Source organism: Pygoscelis adeliae, unplaced genomic scaffold (genome assembly GCF_000699105.1).
Source record: "Pygoscelis adeliae isolate BGI_AS28 unplaced genomic scaffold, ASM69910v1 Scaffold135, whole genome shotgun sequence".
Taxonomy (NCBI): Eukaryota; Metazoa; Chordata; class Aves; order Sphenisciformes; family Spheniscidae; genus Pygoscelis; species Pygoscelis adeliae.
The window spans coordinates 1,704,170-1,717,638 of NW_008824908.1; the positions used below are offsets into that span (position 1 = coordinate 1,704,170).

Here is a 13,469-nt window from a genome sequence, read left to right on the forward strand (position 1 = left end):
TCTTTTTTTTTTGGTATATAATTCATTGGGTTGTGGTTTCTTGCGTACCGAAGATTGGCACTTTCCAGCTTTTTCTCCTATAACAGCTCGGATTATTCTATAATAGTTATAGAAAAAGAAGAAACAGCTTCCTGACGTAATCTGGCTTCAGAAACCAAGCTTGGCACCCTTACTATCATGATGCGTAGGCGAGCTGCTGATTACCATCTAGTGCTTGCTGCTTAACACTAATCCGACCGAGCTATACATTTCAATCCAGATTCCTTTTTAGTACATCTTAATAGAAACACAAGAGCGGCTCCTTCTGTTTGGCGTTTCCATAACATTATCATTCCCATACGATCCGAGTATCTTTCAATAGTAAGTACATCAAGACACCTGACTGACATCTGTAATACGAGATTTATCCTGTCTTTCCCCAGAGGGGGAGAAGTAGTGCAGCAAAGCACTTGTGGTATATGTTTGCTTGATTTTTTTTTTTTTTTTTAAAGGTAGGACATGATGATGCTATTTCTACATTGGCAATGTGTATATAAAATGGAAAGTTTCCTGAGGCTTGTGACCACCCTGAAATCCCAAGGACGTTACCATTCCTCTCCTGGCCTTGCGATCCGTTCTTCTACTGGATGCAACTGGTTGGTTTTCATTAATCTAATCCTCTGCCTCCACAGAGGGAACCTCTCCTTTCTCACAAACTCCTGCAATAGTTTGCTATTGCACTTGTTTTGGTATAAAAATTTACCTACCTTTACCTGGTTAAGCCTAAAACTATGCCTCTAGTGTTGCAACGCCCGAAGAAACCAGTCTGAGGACACATACAAAGCCTGTGGCAGAGGAAGGAAATGAAAACAAACTTCCCGGGGTCTTTGGGCTGCATTTATCCTAAAATACCGTGGTGGAACATATACGGGTGTGTTAAAATCAAGGCAAGTAAGATGAACCCTAATGTTGGTTTTATTTACTGGGCTGAATTAGTCCTGTTAGCTGGACTGTAGGAGCAACTAGACTCCTGCATGCAGTCAGGGCCTGTCCCTGTGATCTGCTCCTCTTCCATTTCCTTGACCAGGGAAGAGTTTTCTTCGCTCATCTTACTGCTTAGCAGAACAGAGGAGCCCTTGCGCAGAGCTCATATTACCAGTTCCTTTCTAATTTATTTACTGTTTATAAATAATTTAAGCTTTCTAGCACTCCACTGCTGCTTCTCTCTCCCCAGGCATGCTTTTCTAAGTGAATTTGATCTCTGCTGGGACATCACTGAAAGTATCTGAGGAAAATAAAAGGTCCTTTCTTTGCTCAGAGGATGGGGTGGGAGGGTGGGGAAAAACAGCTTAAAACTCGACATGGACGTTGTCTGGAGTCGAGGTCCGTGAGCACTGACTGGCCCAACCAGGCACTGGTTTGGGCAGACGGACGCAGAAGGAAGCGGCAGGAGAGGTGAACCTGGAACTGAGCTCCTGCAGCAGCAGGCGCTGGTCAAGTCTCTTCAGCCTGATGAAGAGGGGGCTAAGCACTGACTTGATTACAGGGGATAGGTACTTTTTGGTAACTGAGTGGCACTTAGGGACTAAATGTATGGCAGGAGCCAATGGCTCTACCGTACCATTTCAAATGTCGCGCCTTTGTAAAAGCACTGTCCTGGGCTTGTAATGCAGATGGGATGGGAGGTTGCTCCTGGGGCTTCAGCACAAGTAATTAGGGGATAGGGCCATTACGTGGCTGTGGTAAGGTGGCAGGGCACTAGTGTCCTTCGCTGGCAGGGCCACCTGAAGGCATCAGTTCATGCAGCATGTACAGCATCCTGTACATGTGCAGGATGTACAACATGCAGCATCCTGCTCATGTGCAGGATGCTGGACATGTGGACTTTGGTGCTTGTGCTGGGGTCGGTGTTGCAGAGCTCCTGGTGCGTCAGGCCAGCGTATCACTCTCCCTGTGTGAAACGGCTGGGCATTTCACCTCCTGCCGTCCTGGCACGTCCAACAGGTGTAGGGGCACTTCCCCATACATCGTAACAGGACACGCAGATTCCATACAGGGACTTCTAATTTTCCACACTGGGTTTCCCTGTTTAATTCCAACAGCTGATTAATCCTGAGCAGTAGTCAAAGCCTGCTGGCAAGTTTTCAAAATAAAGATAATAAAATGATTAGGCTTTTTTTTTTTTTTTAAATATCAGTCATAAAAACACAGTGTGGGTCCCCTGCTTCCTGACAGCACTGTGTTGGTTGGCTTGCTTTCAGCGTAAGTGACAGAGGGCACAAAATAAAAATAACTTTCACTGGAATGTCTAGGAACAGATAAGCTTTGGGGAGAGGAATGCTTTGATTTTAGATTAGATCCCAAAGTTAGCTGGATATGCTGCAGCATAACATAAGGGGGAAGATTGCTGCATGATCTGTAGGCTTTTGTGCTAGAGCTGCTGTGAATTTTAGCAATAGCAATGGCTGGATTGTCCTATTGGATTCTTATTCCTAGGGAAAACTATCTAGGTAGAAATCTTAGATGTCCTAATTAGAGAATAATTAATGATATGACATTTTTCTTTGCTATTTTCTAATTTGGGCTTCTTTATGTTACGACAACTGTGTTCAGAAGTAGCTGTTTGTGGTTTGTGCTCTGCTCCTGCATGTGAGCACAGCACCTGGCTCCTTGAGAGCTCTTGAGCTTTGCGGGAGGATTTGGGCATTCAGAAGAGAGGGGGCCAGTCATTTGCGATGCCATGACACCTTCTGCAACACGCCCTGCTGTCAGGAACTGTACATTGCACCGCATTTACAGCAAGTAAGGAAACGCTCCGAGGGACCTGGCCTGACGCAATTCCCTTTCTACACTGTGTGACCTCGTGTTTCCTTCAGCGTGTCCACGCTGCACTTCTGCTGTGGGTGTAGAAATATCTGGCTCAGGCTCTGTGTGTCCGTCTTGTAACTTCACATCTATGCATCTTTGACTGCCTTTGCAGTACCTAAGAGTGGGGGCTTTAAAACCTGAGGTTTGGTGCTGTGGGATGCAGCTAGGAGAACTATAATAGCTGCTGTACTTGTTTTCTCTAGTATGGAAGCATGAAATAACTATTTTAACTTGATCTAAGCTAGATCATGTCTCATGCACTGCAACCACTGGACACAACTAACTCACAGCTGTGACAAGGCAGGCAGAATCAAAACCCTGTATGAGATTTGTGAGCTCTAAAAACTCCACCAGCAATACTGCAAATTTTTTAAATGGCAAGATTTCAAACGAAGAATTAAGAGTGCATGAATATTTAGATGCTGATTTTGGTTTATAGAACTATTTTCATGGCAGTGATTGAAGAGCCAAAAAAGACCCCCCCACAATCTCTTCTTTAAGACATTGAGTCTTAAAGGGATAACAGTGTTAGCAATACCTGGTGATTCACTGAGGCTTCAGGTAAAACTGATTCCATTGTTTTCAAACCCATAAAGTCCCCTGTCGTAAAGACAGGGAATAAACCGAAAGGTGAATGCCACCACTGAGTTATCTAGGTGTTTAAATGGTAAACTACCCCCAGGTCTTTGCTTTTTTACATTTGCTCAAAAACAGTAGTAGTCAGAATCAGCAAAAGTAAAGGACTTAGAAACAGCTGATGTCAAATTAAGGAAGTATTTCGAACTTTAGCTCCACGGGCATTCACATAATTTTCCAGTCATCTTCTTAAAGGATTATGGAAATGGAGGCAAAAGGTACAGCAGCCTTCAAAATTGAATTGCTTTGGCTGTTGGAAGGAGCGTTTGAAGGAGGTAATTAGCCTTGAAAAGAAGCAGCAGCATCTCACAAAGTCTCTCTGTAAGCTTTGACAAAGCCTGCTGGCAAGTTTTAAAAAAAAGGATAAAAAAAATGATTAGGCTTTTTTTTTTTTTTAAATATCAGTCATAAAAACACAGTGTGGGTCCCCTGCTTCCTGACAGCACTGTGTTGGTTGGCTTGCTTTCAGCGTAAGTGACAGAGGGCACAAAATAAAAATAACTTTCACTGGAATGTCTAGGAACAGATAAGCTTTGGGGAGAGGAATGCTTTGATTTTAGATTAGATCCCAAAGTTAGCTGGATATGCTGCAGCATAACATAAGGGGGAAGATTGCTGCATGATCTGTAGGCTTTTGTGCTAGAGCTGCTGTGAATTTTAGCAATAGCAATGGCTGGATTGTCCTATTGGATTCTTATTCCTAGGGAAAACTATCTAGGTAGAAATCTTAGATGTCCTAATTAGAGAATAATTAATGATATGACATTTTTCTTTGCTATTTTCTAATTTGGGCTTCTTTATGTTACGACAACTGTGTTCAGAAGTAGCTGTTTGTGGTTTGTGCTCTGCTCCTGCATGTGAGCACAGCACCTGGCTCCTTGAGAGCTCTTGAGCTTTGCGGGAGGATTTGGGCATTCAGAAGAGAGGGGGCCAGTCATTTGCGATGCCATGACACCTTCTGCAACACGCCCTGCTGTCAGGAACTGTACATTGCACCGCATTTACAGCAAGTAAGGAAACGCTCCGAGGGACCTGGCCTGACGCAATTCCCTTTCTACACTGTGTGACCTCGTGTTTCCTTCAGCGTGTCCACGCTGCACTTCTGCTGTGGGTGTAGAAATATCTGGCTCAGGCTCTGTGTGTCCGTCTTGTAACTTCACATCTATGCATCTTTGACTGCCTTTGCAGTACCTAAGAGTGGGGGCTTTAAAACCTGAGGTTTGGTGCTGTGGGATGCAGCTAGGAGAACTATAATAGCTGCTGTACTTGTTTTCTCTAGTATGGAAGCATGAAATAACTATTTTAACTTGATCTAAGCTAGATCATGTCTCATGCACTGCAACCACTGGACACAACTAACTCACAGATGTGACAAGGCAGGCAGAATCAAAACCCTGTATGAGATTTGTGAGCTCTAAAAACTCCACCAGCAATACTGCAAATTTTTTAAATGGCAAGATTTCAAACGAAGAATTAAGAGTGCATGAATATTTAGATGCTGATTTTGGTTTATAGAACTATTTTCATGGCAGTGATTGAAGAGCCAAAAAAGACCCCCCCACAATCTCTTCTTTAAGACATTGAGTCTTAAAGGGATAACAGTGTTAGCAATACCTGGTGATTCACTGAGGCTTCAGGTAAAACTGATTCCATTGTTTTCAAACCCATAAAGTCCCCTGTCGTAAAGACAGGGAATAAACCGAAAGGTGAATGCCACCACTGAGTTATCTAGGTGTTTAAATGGTAAACTACCCCCAGGTCTTTGCTTTTTTACATTTGCTCAAAAACAGTAGTAGTCAGAATCAGCAAAAGTAAAGGACTTAGAAACAGCTGATGTCAAATTAAGGAAGTATTTCGAACTTTAGCTCCACGGGCATTCACATAATTTTCCAGTCATCTTCTTAAAGGATTATGGAAATGGAGGCAAAAGGTACAGCAGCCTTCAAAATTGAATTGCTTTGGCTGTTGGAAGGAGCGTTTGAAGGAGGTAATTAGCCTTGAAAAGAAGCAGCAGCATCTCACAAAGTCTCTCTGTAAGCTTTGATGTTCCTGGCTCTGTGATCCTTTCCACTGGGCAGGGGTGTAAGTTGGGGGTTTGAAGGTTCAGCAAAGGGTGCAGTGGGGGAAAGCCACGCCTATCATAAATACACGTCAAACTAGCATGTCTCGATGCCCCCGCTAACGTGCAGAGACCACTACTGTTCAGGGAGAAAGAAGGGAAAGGTGAAAAGGCAATTACCTTTCATCTTGATGCAAAACTCCCCCAATAGGTTTTCCAGCTCTGCTTCTATGGTACACATGTTCTGTGTTGGAAAAGAGAATAGTGAGGTCAGGCAAACCCGCTTTCTGCCTTTTTTTTTCTTTTCTTTTTTTTTTTAAGGTCTATTTGGAAGGAAAGATTCTGCTATGCAGATGAAAGATATTTTGCAATAAAATCAATCTGCCAGAGCCATCCTTGCTGTTTAACCAGGTCTGGCCCTAAAAATGGCAGCTGAGCTATGCCTGCTCGCTCTGAAGCTGAATGTAACCCCGTGCTCTTCTTCTTTGCGCTCTAATCCTCCCGTTGGCAGAGGGCAGTTGTGGCCCTTGAAGCGTAACCTGGTCACTGTCCCAGTCCTCTCCAGCCAGGACATGTGCCAGCAGCAGCTTCATGCCAAAGTGGCTCCCAGCATGTTTTTAATCTCTCAAGAAACATGGACTACATTAAGAAAAAAAAAAGACTGTGGGAGACGGGTACCGGACCCTCTCCAGTTCTTCCTTCACATTTCGGAAGGCTGTCACAGCTTGTGTGCTGGGATGTTTGTAACACTGTTAGACCTTTCTTCATCTACTGCCTGTTTAATAACATAGATGCCGATCGCAGCAAGTAAAACTGGATAGGATGCAGCAGATGTCTGTATACACATGGGTTCCAGCCAACCTGCCATCCCAAAATCTGCGGGGTGGGAAAGACGTAGTTAGAATATATGTAGGTTTGGGGCAGATTTATGGGTTTTTTGTGTGCAGCAGTTCCTGTGTATAACCCTGCTCTTGTTGAACATAAACATTAGTATTTCAAGGAAGTCTTTGGGCCCATGTAACCTGTCTCTGTAAGTCATCAGGTATTCACCAGAAGACAAACAAATAAATAATAATTCATCTTTGCTGAGTTTGCTTTTAATTCTTTTATCTGGATGAAATTCTCTCCGAAATCAGTGGCAAAGTTCCCATGGCCTTCAAACGGTGTGAGAGCGAAAGACTAAGCTGATGAGGATGTACCTCTGTGTACTCCTTGGAACTCCTGTTGATTTCAGTTAAACTCTCTCGGGCTGCTTTGCTGGCAGGAGACATTGCAAAGGCTTGCTTCATTTTGCTGGCACCATCGCAGAGACGTCTTTGGATACAATAGGCTTCATAAAGCTCATCCACCTAGTGGGAACAATGAGGGTACATTGAAAAAAAACTGAGAAAACCCAACAAAATAAAACCAACAAACAATGAAGTCATTTGCATTACAAGGAAACTAAGCCAAACTGTTAGATCCATTGGAAGGGGTGAGCAAAGGAAGCTGTGATACTGTTACAGTCTATGAAAAAGAAACACAAGATAAAAATAACTTCCACTGTAAAAATCTCATTACAGCAACACCAGATGCTGCCAGCAATTCACCTGCCTGCCCCGCATGCCTTTAACCATTGCTACTCCCTTTCCCCCCTCTCTGGGCTACGTACAATCATAACGGTAGGGCAGGCATGCAGCAAGCTTCTCAAACATACTGGTGTGGAAGAGTTCTTTCAAAGGCAACTGCAATGTTCACACTGCCAAAGGGGACTGGACGCATTAAATGGCACATTTATGGCACACAGGGCCAGCAACGTCTCCTGTATTGCTAACGCCAGCCGTGGATTGAGGCTGTTGCGATATTTGACTAATAGGTAATATTGGAAGGAGGGAGTGATTCTTTTTGAATTCCCACTGCCTGTCCTCCAGAAACTGGGAGTCATAGTCAGAATCAGCACAAGTAAAGGACTTAGAAACAGCTGATGTCAAATTAAGAAAGTTTTCAACTTCAGCTCCACAGGCATTCACATAATTTCCTAGTCATCTTCTTAGAAGTCCTTTGGCATGACTTTGGCACCTAACATTTTGTAAGCACTCTGGCAGTTTTGCAAAACCTACTCACACACAGTTTAAGTCTCAGCTGGATCTAGCTTCAGGGTGCAGTGGCTTTACGTGTGTCTCATGCTTTGGTTTCCCTTTTCCCTCTGATCCCTGCACTGAATGTATACATTTACTCCATCTGAGCTGTTCGGTGGGAGTCTACAATGGTATAGCTGCTGTATATATATATACACACAAGCTATATATAGTGGTATATATTTATATAAACTTAATCTGCCAGATACAGGAAATGTAGGTTTTCTAATCTGCCTGTATCAGGGTGAGGAGAAGGAAAGGAACAGAGGAAGCTGTCTCTTCTTTCTGCTTCTAATGTCCCTGTTAAGATAGGACGATATTTGGCTTTTACTTAGAATAACTTTTTTCCTTTGTTATCTCTGACATCAAGCAATCGCCTTGTGCCCCATGGTGCTTGTTGCTCAGTAGTGGATTTTCACAGCAGAGCTGCTCTCTATGAAAGCTTCCAGCGCCTTGGCTTCCTCAGTCTACGGCTTTGTGTTGCTGCATTAGAGATGAGCCTGACGTGACAATCCAGGCATGTTCCAAATCCTATTTTCCAAGCCTGCTTAACCGCTAACATAATGCTTGTTGCTGCTTATTTGTTTGGAGCGGGACTGTTCCTCCTGACAGCTTCAAGGAGTTAGGTCGACTTTTACAAGGCTAGCTTGGATACCTGGTGGCCGAAGCCTCTGACTTGAGGGATCCCTAACCAAAACAGGGACTGCTTTGCAAAATGAAAGAGTTCAGCAAAGGGTAATGGAGGCACAGGTAGCATTTTGCCATTTCAAAGTTACAAAAAAAGCTTCTTGGAGTCATATCCACTCCTATTTCTCTTGCAAGTCAGCAAGCTAAAGACAGCTACTATAAATAGCTGTCACTTGGTATTTACTTCTGCCATCCGGGTGGAGCGTTAGCCCAGGGTTGTCGTCCTGCCCCTGCCCATGTGAGCGTGGCTAGGGCACGCTCATCTGCCCGCCTAAATACATGGGGTCTGCTGCCGCGCATCCCGTTTTCCTCGCTCTGCTTCCTCTACAGAGCGGCGGCAGGTTGGTGGCGGAAGGCATCGCTGCGGCCCTGATCTGGTACAGCTGAAGAAGACCTTCTCTATCATTAGAAACAAAGATGTTTCTTTACCTGCCCAAGCCCGTCTGTTTTAACGCAGCACAGCTCTGTTCCTTTTGTCTCTGTTGCTGTGGGTTACAGAAAGTGAACTAATGTACTCGGCAAGCTTGAGTAATACTGACCAGCATTACCTCTTGTGTTTGGTGCTTTTCAGTCCTATTATAAGCCCTGAAACCATTAGCTCTGAGCAGGCTGGAGTGGGAAGGACTTGAATGGAAATGTTCTTTAAGCACTAATTTTGCCATTCGTGTTGCCAGCAAGAGAGAAGGTCGTTTGGGGAACAAAATTTCAGTCTATCGCCTGATGATTTTTTTTTTCAGCTCCAAAAGTAAAAGAAGACTGAAATTAAAAGGTTTGGATGGATTGTCATAATTGGAGCACTTCAAGCTGCGCGAACGCTTTTCAAATGACTCTCAAAAGACGTTTCATCCATCAAAAATAATTCATTCTTTTGTCAGGCTCAGAAAAGCAACTAATCGCTAGCAGATATGTTTGCAAGTAAGAGAATACATGCCATGGATTTTGTCCAGCTCTAAAATGTATTAGTATAAATCACAAGTATCTCTACTGACTATTCTCACCAATGTAATCAAGTGGATGTGGGCCCCAAACCACGCAGCAAGAGCGTTAGCAGTGGAATCCAGGAGTAAGTCCAATCTAGCTGCTGCGTACAGTAGAGACAACTGCCGAATTAAAGTACTTTCAGATGCAACTCTCTCTCTACCTATAGTTTAACAATAAGCAATGAGATAGATGTTTCTCAGCAGGCGCCTGATCCTGCATTCTCTCTGTACCTAAAAGCCAGGCGGGAGTGTCTCGGGGCACGGCTGGACCTTGGGGGCTACGAACCACATGGAAACCCTTTCTTTGGCTCCGACCACCAGCCCATCGCAGTAAAAATACTGAATCTGGGAGAGGCTTCATCAAGGCGGCCTCCCCGGAGTGGAAGGGTAGCAGGAGGCCAAGGGTTTGTTTTCCTCATAACATAGGAGCAGATGCAGAAGGAAGATGATAGGAGCGCTCATTACCTTGCTAATGTGGAACTCCAGCCTTCTCATGTATCTTTCGACCGCTTTGATTTGCTGAAGGAAAGGAAGAGGCAGAGGGTGAGGCACATTTAAATAAATCAGTAAGTCATCACCAGGCTAGCTCTACTCAGGTCTTTTTTTTTTCTTTTTTTTTGTTTTCCTGTGGGGAAAAATATTTTCAATTTTTCAATTTTTTCTTCCGCAGAATTGGCAGGAGCAGGGATGAGCCGGGGCTTGACCTGGCTCCCACAGCCACCCTTGGCGTGCCCCTGCCAGACTCCCACCCGCCTGGAGCTGGCAGGGCGAAGTTGCCCAAGGCGATGGATTTAACGACTGGCAGCTGACAGAAATAGGAGGTCTTGCTCCTCTGCCTCCCTCCTCCCCTGGCAGGGGTCTGCCTCCTTCCCTGTGCCCATCCCGGAGCCAGTTTAACTCGACAGACCCTGGGGAAGGGCTGGTGGGGTAAGCTTGATGCCGGGTTAGTGAGGACAGCTGGCTGGCGGAGGCGCCAGGCAATACCAGAGCCCCTGGGAAGAGGAGGGGAGCGGGACTTCTTCCTTCGCAAGTGCAAATTGTCAGGTAACTTCTCCCTCGATGGTGTTGGCCTGGGTAGTAGATCGAGCTGAGAGAGGTTTCCCATGCCAGCTATGTACACCATATGGATACTAATGCTTCCTTGCAAAATCAGTGTCAAAGGGGATAACGTACCTTATCTAAATCATACAGGACTCCCTGCAACAGAGAAGATAAAACTGTGATTAATTTTGCAACATAATACCACCACGAGAAAGTAATCTTCATCAGTCAATAGAAATCACAAATAAGACCAGGGTTGGAAGAGAAGAGCATCAATGCAAATTCCCTGTATCCCGCTCCCACCCCCTGGCTGCTCCAGCACCTCGAGAAGGTTACTGTGCATCTGCACGATGAAAAAGCGTGACACATACCAGGCGTGAGTTTCTTTTCATGTCTTTTAACTGAGTAGTCAACTTATCCAGCTCTGTCTGGTGAACTTCCAGATACTCCCTGTAAACACAAACCAGAGAAGGGATGCACGAGCTCTGCAGCACATACCGAGCTGGCTGCTGACCATCCTAAAAGAAAATCTGTGCAAAAAATGGCTCTCCTCATTGGATCCGTTTTCAGACAAAAACTCATTTATATTGATCTGTCCTAAAAGCAGCTCCGTGCTGCCTTTTTGGGAATAAATAGGAGCCACTTATTTAGCTGTGTATGAGAGCTCAGTGTTCTTACACTGAACAACCAGTTTCAAGGAAGCTAATCTGCTGCTTAGTTTACAGGCTGGTGTCTTCCAATCGCTGCTCCTGTATCAGGCTGGTAAAAGCCCTGTTATCATCTGGGACGTTATCTTAAGGGCGATACAAGCCTCTGATAGGACTCTAGGAAATTCGGAGGGAAAAAAAAATAATCTGATGTTGAAATCCCAGCCTTTGGGAGCCTTCCTAGCAATTTGAGTGGAAATGGGATTCTGCCCCCTGTTTCCCATACAAATATTTCAGATCCTAAGTGTTGCAATCCAGGCTCCAAGTGGTATATTTTCCCCTCCTACGATTAGGGATCCCTGTTCCTGTGATATGTTTCTCTAGGCTCTAAAATGTCACAGAAAGCTTCAATCAACAAGCAGGATAAAGGCTCTTACTCTAGGCCATTCTTCAGGGCTCGATAGACCTCTTCCATCCTTTTAGGCTGGGGCTCTTTGGGCGTGGTGCTGTTCTTATGGCCCAAATTATGCATTTTCTTCACCTTTGCTTGGGGCTTCTTGAGTGCAGAGGAATTTTCAATAAAGGAGTTACACCTGCAAAATGAACATGAAAGATGAGGAAACCCCTATAAATCTTGATGACCTCAAAGGAGCATAGCTCGAGGAAATCTTCTGATACTATCTCTGCTAGCAGAAACGAATCTGCTTCTGTGCCTGCCAGTTAAAGGACTGCGTTTGTTTACAGGTTAAGAAGTCTGAGCAGCCTGGGACACGCGCTGTCAGCTCTTGATATGCCAGTTGCCTTGCAGAGATACAAATGCTGGTCTGGAAACGCTGGGCTGAGTCTGAGGCTCATCAGACGTTTCTCTGTCTTACACCATGCCTGTCCTGCCTCACGTTGCTCAGCCATAGCCATAGCCATAAAAGGGCTGAGCTACATCCAGGTGCTACAAACAAAGGGGAGCCCAGATAATCTTGGGTGTAAAGTCTGCAGGCTCCTAAGGAAGATTGGGGCCCGTTTAAGAGCGTGTCTGGAGGGCAGCATCATGCTGCTGGTCTTGAGCATGGACCATAGGTAGCTCTGTATGGCAAAGGGAGGATAGTTGTGCTGCATATAGGTGCCTCTTCCGTGACTCTGCTGGGGGTAGGTCAGCATCTAACAACCATCACTGACTTGAGTTGACAATGGGAGGCAACCCTTTGCCTGCCGTTCCTCCTCAATTGCTAACTGGTGGTCTGGCACTTGGAGACTTTACACAAGTTAAAATTAATTGGAAAGTAGCCTCTGGGGGCATCAGGGACTGGATGAGTTGGTAAGTGCCTGACTCAAAGCGCTAAGTCCTGTCTAGCTAAAGGGCGGTGCAAGGAAAGGCTCTTCAGCCGAGCTCTGCCCTGTTTCCAGCAGGACATGACGGCAGCCCTGCAAGGGAAACAGAGTTGTTTTGAATTCATAGCAGTGTAGCAATGAGAAAACTGTCTTTTAGGTGGCAATGGTCTTAAACTGGGGGCGGTGGGAAGTGTATCATATTCCTGCACATTTCACATGTTGAAAAGATCACTGCATAAGTTAGTAAATTAAAATGATTCTCTGAAATTCTCTCACAGCTCTGAGGCATGTGAGGAAGCCCTGCATTAATGGGGAAGAGGCAAACAGGCACTTGGTAGCTAAGGCAGAGGGTAACAGCTTAGTTATACAAGCATTATATATAGAGATTTTAGCCTAGAAGTCTTTCTTTAGCAAGTCCGAGAGAAGGCAGTCCTCTCTCGTCTCTTTTCCACCTTCACCCCCTAAATCCCAGGGCTCCCTTACGGCCTGATTTGGAAATTCCCCTTAGAGAGCACGGCACTTGCCTGGAGCGTCTCTCCTGAAGCCCGCTGAAGCCAGCGAAGGACTGGCTTCTAATAATCCCATTAGGACCTCCTGGAGAGAATGAATGTGATCCTATTGACATGATTTCGGGGAGCCTGGAAGATATTCCTGAAAAACAACAGAAAGCAGGTCAGCGACAATGGAGGGTAAGAGGTAGGTGGTGAGGCTGGGACTGCCTGGTGTCCATCAGTCATGGTAAGGGGTAACTGTCCCCCACGAGGGGCCGCGAGCCAGGGCACGAATCTGTTTGTGTTGCCAAATCGTCCCGCCTCAAAAATAAAACGTCCCTATTTTCACTTCAGACTTATGGCCCAGGGTCTACTGAAAATGTGTCAGAGACACAAAGAGGGTCTGGATGTGGGACTAGAAACAAGATGCTTCAGCATGATAATCTCAGTGCCATCACTGATTTCTGCCATGCCTGGCATGCTTCTTCCCCAGCCCTGGTGTCCCCATCTGCTACATCAGGGTGTCCCGGAGATTATTTTGGGAGTGTGCAGAGCTCTTAGGGGGCACTCACCATCACTGCAAAGTGTTATTACGTATAGTAAAATTTAAAAAAAGAGGGTTCATTCAGCGTGAATCA

At 45.1% G+C, this 13,469-nt stretch overlaps 1 protein-coding gene across 1 annotated transcript in view; it reads right to left on the reverse strand.

Annotated features, from left to right (window-relative positions):
* Positions 1-13,469, reverse strand: part of FAM65B (family with sequence similarity 65, member B) — a 70,916-nt gene that overhangs the window by 23,969 nt on the left and 33,478 nt on the right. The window contains exons 2-8 of the mRNA XM_009324916.1: positions 12,865-12,991; positions 11,452-11,607; positions 10,739-10,817; positions 10,500-10,523; positions 9,792-9,845; positions 6,742-6,891; positions 5,723-5,786 (exon numbers count right to left, since the gene is read on the reverse strand). Of these exons, the coding sequence (XP_009323191.1) occupies positions 5,723-5,786; positions 6,742-6,891; positions 9,792-9,845; positions 10,500-10,523; positions 10,739-10,817; positions 11,452-11,607; positions 12,865-12,965 (628 nt within the window). The 5' untranslated portion in view covers positions 12,966-12,991. The remainder of the gene's footprint in view (positions 1-5,722; positions 5,787-6,741; positions 6,892-9,791; positions 9,846-10,499; positions 10,524-10,738; positions 10,818-11,451; positions 11,608-12,864; positions 12,992-13,469) is intronic.